General features: G+C 47.2%; 1 protein-coding gene across 1 annotated transcript; it reads left to right on the top strand.

Annotated features, from left to right (window-relative positions):
• The first annotated feature begins 446 nt into the window (after nucleotides 1-446).
• IRX1 (iroquois homeobox 1) lies at nucleotides 447-5,804 on the top strand. Its single transcript, XM_032220168.1, has 4 exons — nucleotides 447-728; nucleotides 3,261-4,263; nucleotides 5,247-5,319; nucleotides 5,774-5,804. Exons 1-4 carry the CDS (start codon nucleotides 447-449, stop codon nucleotides 5,802-5,804), a joined length of 1,389 nt encoding a protein of 462 aa, XP_032076059.1.
• Nucleotides 5,805-12,345: the final 6,541 nt, after the last annotated feature.

Genomic DNA, 12,345 nt, shown 5'->3' with positions numbered 1-12,345 from the left:
GGGCAGGCGCATCAGTCGGAGCTCAATTGTTGATCAGATCACATCTAAGGGATTTAGGAGCGCAGACGAGCCGGGATTTGAGGGAAGACGCCCCACCGAGTTTACCCACACGCACTGCGGCCGCCGCCTCCTCCTCTTCCTCCTCCTCCTCTTTCCACCACCATCTCCTCCTCCTCCTCCTCCTCCTCCCCCTCCTCCCCTCTTCCACATGCAAATTCTCCGATCCGTCTGAGCGGGAGAGACGGGACCGACCGCAGAACCAAAAAGAAAACGAACCCGGACGGGGCTTCTCTCTCCCTGCCCTGCCTGCCGCCCAAGCCAGTCAGGAGAAGCCGGCCTGGGCTCCCCTCCGCTCTCCGCCTGCTGCCCGCCTCGCTCCGCCGACTCCTGGCTCGCTCTTGCCCCGTCGGCGGTGCGTCCGGTCCCTCCCTGCCCGCGCGCCCGGGATGTCCTTCCCGCAGCTGGGCTATCCGCAGTACCTGAGCGCCAGCCAGGCCGTCTACGGCGGTAGCGACCGCCCGGGGGTGCTGGCCGCCGCCGCCGCAGCAGCCGCCGCCGCCGCCGCCTCGGGCCGTCCAGGAGGTGCTGAGTTGAGCAGCGGCTCCACCGCCGCCGTCACCTCAGTCCTGGGCATGTACGCCGCCGCCGCCGCCGCCGGACCCTACAGCACGGCCAACTACAGCGCCTTCTTACCCTACACTGCAGACCTGACCCTCTTCTCGCAGATGGTGAGTCGGGCCTCGATCGGAGGGCAGGGCGGGGGAGGAGGCGAGACCAGGAGCTCGGGGAAGTTCGCCAGCGGCCCCCAACTCTTTGGGGCGATTTTGAACAAGCGAAGGTCACCCCCTCGTTCGCTTTTGGCCATGCTCCTCCGCTGTCCAGCGGGGCTCCGTCCGACACTGTGCTTCCTTGTCCTCCGATCTCGCGGCGGATCTTCGGAGCATCCCCGGGCCAGTTTTCGGCTTTGCCTTGACAGGTCCATCCGGAACGGCAAGGACTGTTTCGATCCGGAGCGTTCTTCTTTGGGCTTCTCCGCCTCGCCGCGGCTGTTGCAACTTGGGGGAGATTTCCTTGATTTGTGGCCGGGAAAGCGCAGTTAGGATCCGAGAGGCTGTAGCCGCGAGATCGCAGGGCCCCCCCTAAACATCTCCGAAGAAAATCGGGCCGGGCTTCCCCCTCTCCTCCCTCTCTCCCTTCCCGCGGCGCTGCCTTTCCCATGCCTTGTCCTAAATTTCATAAAATTACTCTCGCTTTTCATTGGAAAGGAAAGAATCGACTTGCAGTGTTAATTCGAGTCTTCGTTTAACCACGGTTACAAATCTCCCTGTTCAAAAATGGCACATTTAGGGCGGTATATCTAGAATTTAATTTAAATCAAATTAGCTGCTTATTGTCCTGGCTCTTTGATTGCTTGTATGTGGACATTTTTAGGTTGTTTTCAAAAGAAACGGACTTTCTCTTTTAGGTTTATGGTTTCACAGTTTTGTGATCCGCACTTAAATGCTAACGGATATGAAACAATTATATGTATAAGCTTGCCCTTTATTGTTTTTTTTTTATCCGTTATCAGGTTTGTGGTGTTTAAGGATTATTTAAATTGAGCAGAAAGAAGTAAATATATTTAGTAAGATCATGTCATATTTTGCTTTGACTGAAAAAAATGAACTACATTTTTTTGTAAAAATAAAAAAATCCTTTTAAAAGCATCTTTATTCAACTGTATACAGCAGGCAGCGGCTGAAAAAGACTATCTTTTTTCACTTACTGTCCACCAGTAAATGATAAGTAGAAGCAGTAATGATTTTCAAGTGGCTACTTCAAAAGAATTCCCAACGGGGGAATACAGAATTTATCATTTCGACAACCAGAACAAAAATAGCTCCGTGAGATAAGGGAATATAGTGAGTCAGCTCTAATAGAGTTATTATTAAAAATTACATTTTGCTTTTTCATATAATGTATGTCTGCATTTTCTTTTCACAATCGCTTTTGCAAACCTGCTTGGGGGGGGGGATCAATGTCTTTGCAAAGGAATCTTTGCCTTTTCCACTTGGATGGTTTATAAATGTTTTTAAAATCTTAATCTTCTATTTAAAACACACACACAGACATACAGAGAGGGGAGAGGGAGGGAGGGAGGAGGAGAACTTTGACACTGATAGGAAGCAAAAGGGAATAAAAAGTCTTGTTTCTTTTGGGGGGTACACTTGATTCCTAGAAACCAGAGCCTAGGCTTGAACAGGTCCCTCCCCCTCAGAAGCCTGAGGAATAGTCATAAAACAATGTGTGTTCCTGTGTACTTGTTTAAATGTGCAATTGGTTGTAATAATGAGGCCTAATGAGGTTGTTGGAAGATAAAATGTTATATACCAAAGGCTTGATGGGCTAATTTGATTTCCCTGCTTTACTGCTGATAATATATTGATTGAAAATAAATCACTTTCACTAAAGACGTTCAAAGTTGGGGGTGGGGAAAATGTTTTCTTCCACGTAGATGAAATAATTTCTGAGAAATAACTGTATGAATGTAGAAAGGGAATCCCTCTGCAGGCACTATTTTTATGCTGCTAAAAGCATGAAGTGGCTGAAATGGAGGGACAAAGACATCCTATTGTAAGCCAAAATCTTATATCCAATTTCCTGTGAGTAAGGCCCTTGAACTCTGGAAATTACTTGTGAGTAGGCATGCCGTATCGTACCGCTAAGCCCCTACGAGAGAGATTTATGCACTCGCTTAATTTTTTCCTCTGCCAAAATTAACGTGACTTCCGTGTGTTTAACTCTGGCGGGATTGATTTGTGCCTTATCATGGTCCTTCTGTGGTACACCAAAAGGGAGATTCAGCGCAACTCCATTCTCTTCCCTATCTCTCTTTAAACGGCTGCCAGGGCTGAGCAAGAATCTTCCATGGCCGTCTGTTGCACTGGGCATGCCCCAGCAGCCTAGGATGATGCCCTGATATTATCTTTCTCGATGTGGGTCGACATTCTTTTCAGGATGTCTGCTTATTTTTAATAGCACAATAAATATTGTTTCCTGAATCTGGTTTTCAAAAAAAAAAAAGATGCTGGTGGGATTTGATGGAGACTGAAGGGAGGGAGGGAGCGGGGAGGGATGGGACACATTTTCCATTCTTTTAATCTGAAAGAAAAATAATTTGGGAAAGCTTTGCTGAAGACACTGGGAAGAGCTTGTGGAAAGGAAATGATTGAATAACTTCCTCATTCTCCCCCTCCCCTGCTTCTCTGAATGTCTTCCAGGGTTCCCAATATGAACTGAAGGACAATCCTGGAGTTCACCCTGCTACCTTTGCTGCTCACACCACTCCTGGTTATTATCCTTATGGGCAATTCCAGTATGGGGACCCAGGAAGGCCGAAGAATGCCACCCGAGAGAGCACCAGCACCTTAAAAGCCTGGCTGAATGAGCACCGCAAGAACCCCTACCCAACCAAGGGTGAGAAGATCATGCTGGCCATCATCACCAAGATGACCCTCACGCAGGTCTCCACCTGGTTCGCCAACGCCCGCAGGAGGCTGAAGAAGGAGAACAAGGTGACATGGGGATCCCGGAGCAAAGACCAAGATGATGGCAATCTCTTCGGAAGCGACAATGAGGGGGACCCTGAGAAGAACGAAGACGACGAAGAGATTGACCTGGAGAGTATTGACATTGACAAAATTGATGAGAACGACGGCGAGCAGAGTAACGAGGAAGAGGAAGAGAAAGTTGAGCTCTTGAGGCAAAGGAGAGAAGATGTCCATTTGGAGAAAAACAAGATCTTGCCAATACCGGGCCCTGAAGGACTTAAACCCAAGGAACCCTTGTCGTTGGGCAAGGAGGCCTCAGACAACCCTACTAGGATCTTGAGTCCCAGCAGACAAAACCCCCTGCAAGGCCCAATGCACAACAAGCCCAAGATCTGGTCTTTGGCAGAGACTGCAACCAGTCCAGATGGGGCCCTCAGCAAGCCAGCTCCTCCTTCACCTCCTGCCCAGGTGAACCACACTTCCCCCCAGCTCCAGCATCCGGCTTTCCTCCCCAGCCATGGACTTTACACCTGCCAGATCGGCAAGTTTCACAACTGGACAAATGGGGCGTTTCTCACCCAAAGCTCCTTGTTAAATGTGAGGTCCTTTTTGGGAGTTAGCCACCACCAAGCTGCCCATCACAACCATCACCTTCAAGCCCAACAGCAGCCTTCAGTGTTAACGGCACTCAGCACTGACAAGCCTTCTGAGAGGACCAGCCCCAAACACATAGGTAATGTTTGAAACAAGCAGATAAAAAGGCTTCTTGCAAGTGGATGGGTGTAAACCTTCCAAGGTAGTCCAGACCAGGAAACCAAACCCAAGAATACTAATACTACCTTTATTATAAGTTTACAATACCCACCCCTCCCCTGCCTTTATGTCCCAGAGAACTGGAGAGTGACAATTTTGAGCAGCTCTCTCCCACCCAATTCCAGATTTCTCTTTTCAGACTGTGCTTCAGGTTGAAACTGTTCCTTCTGCCTCTCAAGGTTATTTTGACAGCCCATTACACTTGGGGACAAGTCCCACTAACTGGTATTCAGACACCCCCATGCTGTAATTTTTGGTCTCTCCCCCATGGTCGTTATTGAATAGAGTCATAACTAGTGGATTGTCCTATGACAGGGAAGCTGCCATGCGCAGTCCAAGTGGATTTTCTTTTTCTTTTTTTTAAAGGGCTAAGAAAACTGTGATAGTCCAAATTATTCTGCATTAATGGGATTATTAAGTCTTTTCCCTTCTGAAAAACATGAAGTGTGCATAAAACATATTGAGCTGGCTTTGGAGGGGGGGAAATTGTGAGACCTGTCAGAAACCAAAACTTTCCATTGCTTTTTACTGATAAAAGTGTTAGCTTAATAAAAGAAAAAAATGCATCTCATTGTAGAATTGCAAAAAATAAGGCAATGCTATTCTGTTCTCACAGCTGATGGGGAAGTGTGATACAGTACATATTGGTTAAAGTCACTGGAAATTTGCTGGTAGACACAAAACTTGAATTGAGTTTCTAGATTCATATATTAGTCATTCATACAATGGGTGAGATGGTAGAATAATAGTGTTCATTGTGTATATTATCTATCTTTGGCTCTATGTGCCCATGTAAGTAAGTTTTGCTAAAGTTATTTTTTCTTTCTTTCTTTCTTTCTTTCTTTCTTTCTTTCTTTCTTTCTTTCTTTCTTTCTTTCTTTCTTTCTTTCTTTTCTTCTGCAGAAAGAGAAAATGTAGCAAGAACCGACTCTCCGCCTCAGCAGTTAAAATCTCCCTTTCAGCCTGTCCGGGACAAGTGAGTTCTTGTTCAGTGAAATTTACTTAAAGGAAAGAAAGTGCTTGGATAATACAGACTAATCCAAGCACACCCTCATTATCATAAATCAAAGTAACAATCAAGCAATTCAGTAAAGCTTTTCAAAGTGGTATAAACTTACAAACTATATACTTTCGCCTGGAAGTTGTGCATCTGTGTGTGTGTGTGTGTGTGTTTAAAAAGTGACTTCCCCCACCACCAATGTCACATTAAATTTCTAGTGTGTGTGTGTTTGTGTGTTTAAAAAGTGACTTCCCCCACCACCAATGTCACATTAAATTTCCTGTGTGTGTGTGTGTGTGTGTGTGTGTGAGAGAGAGAGAGAGAGAGAGAGAGAGAGAGAATCCTTTTTTTTTTAAAAAATGTAGTCTGTTCCCTAATGCAGATGGGCGAGAAATAGCTGATAGATGGTTCTGTCTTTTCTTCCCAACAGCTCTTTGATTCAGCAAGAGGGAACATCGTGAATTTTAACAACTCTCCCTTCTGCTTGATTAAATGTTTTTTTTTGGGGGGGGGGGGTTGTTTTGTTTTTATTTTTTGTTTTTTGTTTTATTTTTTTGATGGAAAAGGAAATTTCACAGACTGGTCTAAAGGACAAAACAAAAAATGGAAACGATTTAAATGACTCCCACCAATCTCTTTTTGCAATAAGGTAGTACCGATTCATTAAAAAATAAATAAATCCAGCTCTTTAACTGGACATCCGGGTTTCCATTATTCCATTTTAAGAAAGTGTAATTCTAACTTTGATTGGGTAAATTGTTTTTTTTTTTTTTGCTAAAGGTTCTCATGTGATTGTGTTATTCTGTATATAAAGTGGTTTCAAATTGTAAATAGCGCCACAGCAAAAACCTGTCTAAATCATATATTTTTGCCTAATAAACAAAAATGAAATTATGACTTTGCCTTGCATAAGTGACTTTTGGTTTTGCATATGGAAAACTCAAGGATTTGATTGTTTTCCATCCAATATTAGTAGGACTTTAAACACTAATCTGTTTAGTTGATAGATTAATCGACTAAAGCTTGGGTGACTAATTAGGAATATATCAGAACTGGCACACTTTAAGTAATTAGCCATGTGGCTAAAAAAAAATAAACAAAGAAAAAGGTTTTTTTTCCCCTCTTCTAAAAAATTTGCGCCTAATTTTTAGCTATTTTAAATTTCCAAATGTACTTCAAAATTATATTGGTTTTGGAATATTAGTAGTATGCAAGTTGAATTGATTAAGTGTAATCAATAAGTAATTATTGTACTGCCTAGTCTACTCAGACGTAAATCCTATTGCACTAAATGAATGTCACCCTCAGGTGCTATATTTAGAACTGCAATCCTGGGTTAAAATGGCAGTTGATGGATAAATTATTTAAACGCTACATGGTCAACATTAAATACTTATGACAATTTCCACAGCAAATGGCACCTCAGAGTAACTCACGTGTGTACTTTTTCATGATTGTGGGCTTTCCCACTTAAATCAAAATTATGCTTTATTTGAGGGGGTGCATATGGCCCTTGTTTGGAAACAACCTGCTTTTTTTGTGCTAGATAAATTAATTCTTCCTTGATAGGAGGAAAAGCTGCTGTATAATTCTTTTCTAATCCAAGCACCAGGTTCAATACAGAGGCCTCAGTACGGTATTAAGTGGCTCTCAATGTTGAGTTGACTCCAGAACTAGTTTACTCCAAGGTTGAGCAGTGAGGTAGGAAAACTAGAAGGCAGAGAAAATAAAACGGGGGTGTTAAGATTAAGTTTTGAGGTGGAGAAGAGTCTTTGGAAGTCTCCCTCCCCACTCTTGTGGAATTTTAGCTTGCAATCTTTGTAGCAAAAGAAAAAAGGAACTGTAAATCATTGGCCTTCTTAACAAGGAAAAGGAATGAGCGGAAGAGGCAAGTTCCCCCAAACTTTGCTAATCTCCCAAAAAGATTAGCCCTTGGAAAAGGTGCAATATTTTTTCCAGAGGCTCCAACCTCTCCACTGACTCTCCCTCTCTCTCTCTCCGGAGCCCCCTCCCCACCCCCAGTTTCCTAAATGAGAATGCTAAATGAGCATTGAGGTGCTAATCAGATACCAGATGGTTGTTGACGGTGGAAAATGGAAAGAAGCAGCTGGGAAAGTCATTAAAAAATCATGCTGGAGACAGCCTATCCGAACTGTGCCATCCTCGGAGCAGGACTTGTCGGAAACCAGAACGAGATTTGAAATCAAATATTAATAAATCCCCCATCAAGGGTGACAATATTGATCTGCGTTTTCTTCCGTTTCCCCCCCTCGCATGCGAGAGCACTACGTGCAAAAAGAGAGAGAGAGAAAGAGAAAGGTTTTCCTCCCTTTGAGAAAATTCGTTGGCGCTTTGTTGGATTCCTTCTTTCCTTCCATCCTTCCCCCTAGCAAGAGAGAGAAAAGGGGGGTGGATGGGTGGGAGGGAGGGAGGGAAGGAAGGAAGCATGGATGGGTCTTTGTAGCGGGAGAAACGAAATGCGCGGTAGGCTTTTTCCTCTGCTGTTCGGGATTTGCACCTAGGAGGCCGGCTGGAGATCGGGAGCGAACGCGCGTCCTTAAGAACCAAGTTTAACTTCCCGTAGCCGTAATTTTTCAGAAATTGAACTTCAAATAGCCCCATTTCCAAGGTAGTCTAACCGCAAGCGAGCACTTTACTTAGGAAGTCAGGCTTCTGAATAAGGTGTGTGGGTGCAGCAGGGTTTACCCACGCCACAAGGACTAAGCTTTACTTGGGTGTAAGAGCCCTTGCACTTCCTAGTAAACTGGCTCGGAAGCGCAGCCTGTGGTGTGCCTGAAGCAGGGTACGGTCGTGGCATTAATTTCTCCAGATAGTTAAGGGCAGGAAGTCTGCTAAACACAAGTTCCTCTGCTCCTGAATTGCAGGCAGCTGTTTTTGTCAAAGAGAGAGAGAAAGAGCAAGGGAGAGATGCGTGCATTGTCCAGAGTTCACGTTAAACAGAAGGGCAATCTCCAGAGTTTGGAGTTTGTCTTTTTCCGTACGCCCGTCCATCCTTTTCTCTCATATTTCTAAATTTCGTTTCTCTCTCTCTCTCTCTCTCTCTCTCTCTCTCTCTCTCTCTCTCTCTCTCTCTCTCTCTCAAAATCTCTCTCTCTCGCTCTTAAAATCTCTCTCTCTCTCTCTCTCTCTCTCTCTCAAAATCTCTCTCTCAAAATCTCTCTCTCTCGCTCTTAAAATATCTCTCTCTCTCTCTCTCTCTCTCTCTCAAAATCTCTCTCTCGCTCTTAAAATCTCTCTCTCTCTCTCTCTCTCTCTCTCTCTCAAAATCTCTCTCTCTCGCTCGCTCTTAAAATCTGTCTCTCTCTCTCTCTCTCTCTCTCTCTCTCTCAAAATCTCTCTCTCTCGCTCGCTCTTAAAATCTCTCTCTCTCTCTCTCTCTCTCTCTCTCAAAATCTCTCTCTCTCGCTCGCTCTTAAAATCTCTCTCTCTCTCTCTCTCTCTCTCTCTCTCTCTCTCTCTCTCTCTCTCTCTCTCTCAAAATCTCTAGCAATTGAAGGCTTTGAAGTACGAGTGTTACGAAAGAACGCGGGGGAGAAATAACTATTTCTAGAACACAAGAAACAGGGAGTTGGCCCCGAGAAAATTCCCACTCCGCCCGGGAATCTAGCGAAGAATCTGTCTCCCCCCTTTCGCTCAGCAAGTGAGATTCGCTCTCCTCCAGCGCGAGCAACTCTTTCGCTTAACGACTAGCGTCTCAAATCGGACATTGCTCACTCCCCGAAGAAAGCAGTCCGAGCAGCGGGGATCTTGGGCCCCCGCTGCGAAGCCGTAGATAGAAAAAAGGGGATAGTAGTTTGCTGCTCCGCTGGGTGAAAGCAAAAGTGCATTCCGGGCAAGAGCTTTGGGCGCGCGCAGGAGCGCGCGCTCCTTTCTCCTAAGTGCTTGAGACTCGGGACATGAAGGGAGCTCTTAGCAAAGCTCGCAGCGCCCTCTATAGGCCCGAAGCGGAATCATTTTCTTCCCTAGGTCCTGGGAAAATAGGAAAAGGAAACCCGCTCGAGGTCTTCCCTTGCTCTAATCTAATTTAAACGTTGTGTCGCGTTGTTAAACGTTCCTCGCCCTGCCCAGCAGCCTTCAAGAGACCCAGATCTGCAGAGGAAAACTTTGGCCCTCTTTCGTGCTCTCGAGCCCGGGGGAAGACCCGCTCGCGTCTCTTTTTTGTATTAAACGTGGGAAAGGGTTCCTCGGGCTTCACTCAATTCAAACTTCAGCCTTGAAATACAGGCAAGTCAACAGCAGGTTCTTTTAGCCACCCCCACCCCCCCCCCCGTTCAGGCTGAGCTTGTGCTGAACGGAACGGCCTGCCATGCAAAAGGGGGGCGTTTTTAAAACGTTTTCCATTGATTTCAAAGGCGAAGGGAGCGAGGTAGTTTGATCCTTTGTAGGTTCCTTAGAAGTAAAACCCCACCGAGTTCAGGGTGGCTGCCTTCTCCGCCCCTGTTCAAAAGCCCCTGCCTCGCAAGTTCTGAAGTGCATCGATCTGAGGGTTAGAGGGTCTATCCTACGTTGCCTCAAGAGTCATTCCGATTACTCTGCAAGGTTATGATAAGGTCAGAAACGGGGTGGTGGGAGTGGTTGAAACTACAGTTAGTATACCGTATATGGAGAGTAGCAGAAGATCAAGCGGTGACCTTATGGTGGGGGGGGGGGACTCTTCTATTGGAAAATAGTACAGAGACCCTGGGGTTTTCGAATGTAGGAGATGCAAAACTATGGTTTTTTTTTTTTAAAAAAAGTTATAAAAATCATCCCTGGAGGAAAAGGGGCGTAGCCGAAGCTGTGCTTCTCATTACCCTCCGTCGTTTTTTCTCAGCCCAGGCGCTGTTACAGTCTCAGTTATTCCAGTGGAAACGATTTAAGCTCGTGCGTAAAGGTCTCCTTAATCTCGGGATTCCCAGCGCTTGCGCGTTATGGCTACCCCCCCCCCCAGCAATTAAATCCCTCCCTGGCAGGACAACAACTTCCGAATTTTGCGGCTCCATTTGCGGCTCCATTTGTAGCTCGCTGGACAACCACGCCGCAAAACGCGAGAACCGCGGCCTGCGCGGGAAGTCCAGCGGCTCGTCCGCGGGGCTCTTGGCTTCAAGAGCGGCGGCGGCGGACGCAGGAAGGTCTTGCAGGATTCTCTCCCGTGCAGAGTTCACGGCTCTGTCGGGGAACCGTCCCGGCCTCCCACTAACTCTAGGGCAGGGAAGGAGTCCGGCTGCTGCCTTCCCCTAACGCTTCCTACTCCTGAAATCGGGCGGCAGCGCAAAACGCTGGGTGGTTTGTTAACAAGAGTTGCAGCCTTCCTGCTCTCCCGCTTCCTGCCGGCAGAAGTTCTCGGGTTCTTTTTTGAGTTGCTCTTTTCTTTCAAAAGCCAGCTGGGGAAAAAAAAAGGAAGAGTAAATGCGGCCCGGCCGGGTAGTGGCAAAAAGCGGTCTGTAGCGTCCTCTACCGCGGGGAACGCCAGACCCTAGTCCCGCACCCAGAAGTCTCTCCCGGGGCACGGCAGAGCTCCCTCTCCCTGACAGAGGGCTCCTTAAAAGAAGTGAGCCCGGCCAGGAGAGCCAGCTGTTGGGGAAGGCCTTGCCTGGAGAGAGAACCTGGTAACTTGGCCTCCTGTAGGGTTGTTGGGTCTCTCCTTCCATTCCGGGAAAGGGTGGGTGGGTGAGAGATGGTCCTGGACATCTGGAGATGCTGAGGGTTTGGGAAGGTTGGTGCAGAACAACGCGGCGCTCTTAAGAGTCCTTTGGACTCGAAGTCAAAGCTGCCGCCGACGTTACTTAGGAACGTGGCTCACAGAGGGGCTGCCGGGGAGGGTATGCAACAACCGAATCTTAAATCTGCGGCAGAGTTACGCGGAAATGCTATTTGGGGATTTCATTGCCTCCTTGTCACCAGCGAATGTGGGTAGCTGGAAGTCTTAGCGCTTCGATCTCGCATGCAACGCCTTGTAGAAAACCCCAGGCAAGGAAGCTGAGCAAGTCTCAACGGCCCCTTTCCTCTTGCCATCGTTAAACTCGGTAGTAGCCCTCATTCCGGCGCACCCCAGGAATGCTAGACTACATATCCCATGCGTCGCGGACACCGGGGCTTTGCTGAGTGGGAAGTGCCCGTCCCACTCAGTCTGGCAGGTAAACTGTTGAAAGGAAAGCCGGCCCGACAAAGGCGAGAGAAAGGTTGGAAAGCTGGAAGGTCAAAGCTGCGAAGGGAAGAGTCAACCCCGAGGCGTCCAGAACCGGCAAGCGGGCCTTGAGGAGCTCAATGAAACGGATCTGCTCCCTTAACTATTTATTCACCGTTTCCTTTGAATTGAACTTTTATGCGATCGATCTTTCCCAGCGAAAGCCATTTATTTTATTTTTTGTCGGTTAGAAAAGAGCTTGACTTGACTTGACTTTGACTTAAGTCTTTAGCGTCGGTATCGCCAATCCCTTCGCTGTAGAGTCGCATGCATCCCGAATCAGCGGGATCCATGATTCTAGGCTAAGTACTACTTGAGCTCCCCGGGCCCAAGAGTCGACAGAGCCCCTTCTGTTGGAAAACGGTTGGCACCTCGAGAAGGCAGGGGTTGTCTTGATAATGAGAGGCTATATTTTGTGCGTCAATTATCCTTGCCCACCCAGAAAAGGAGGGCGCTTCCACCCCCCACCCACCCACCCACCCCCGTTTCGGCCTCTATTCGCAACGTTTGGCTTTGCGGGGCAGCTACTGCCTTTCGTTGACTTATGGTTCAAGCGGGAGGGGAGGGAGATGGCTGGCTACCTCAGACAAGGGCCTTTGCCATACGCCCGGAATCGCTCTCTTCCCCTTTGGCCCTTAAAAGAGTCCAAACCTCCTCCTGCCTTTTCCCCGGGTGGGAGTGGGGATTTGAGACGAATCAAGCCTTGGAAATTCGAGCCTCTGCTTGTTGCGAATGGAGTCCCATTTTACGTTCCGCGATCTTACTCCCCGGACAAATGATCTAGTATTTTTTTTTAGCTCGGAGAACCAGTCGGA

Source organism: Thamnophis elegans, chromosome 6, assembly GCF_009769535.1.
Source record: "Thamnophis elegans isolate rThaEle1 chromosome 6, rThaEle1.pri, whole genome shotgun sequence".
Lineage (NCBI taxonomy): Eukaryota > Metazoa > Chordata > Lepidosauria > Squamata > Colubridae > Thamnophis > Thamnophis elegans.
Note: the sequence above shows the minus strand (reverse complement) of the source record. Positions and strands in the feature narration are given on the sequence as shown.

What these genes read in the sequence shown, in the direction of transcription:
- IRX1 (XM_032220168.1), top strand. Translation starts at nt 447, where the DNA reads ATGTCCTTCCCGCAGCTGGGCTATCCGCAGTACCTGAGCGCCAGCCAG. An exon ending in TGACCCTCTTCTCGCAGATG is followed by an intron (nt 729 to 3,260) that starts GTGAGTCGGGCC and finishes AATGTCTTCCAG; the next exon opens with GGTTCCCAATATGAACTGAA. An exon ending in TTTCAGCCTGTCCGGGACAA is followed by an intron (nt 5,320 to 5,773) that starts GTGAGTTCTTGT and finishes TCTTCCCAACAG; the next exon opens with CTCTTTGATTCAGCAAGAGG.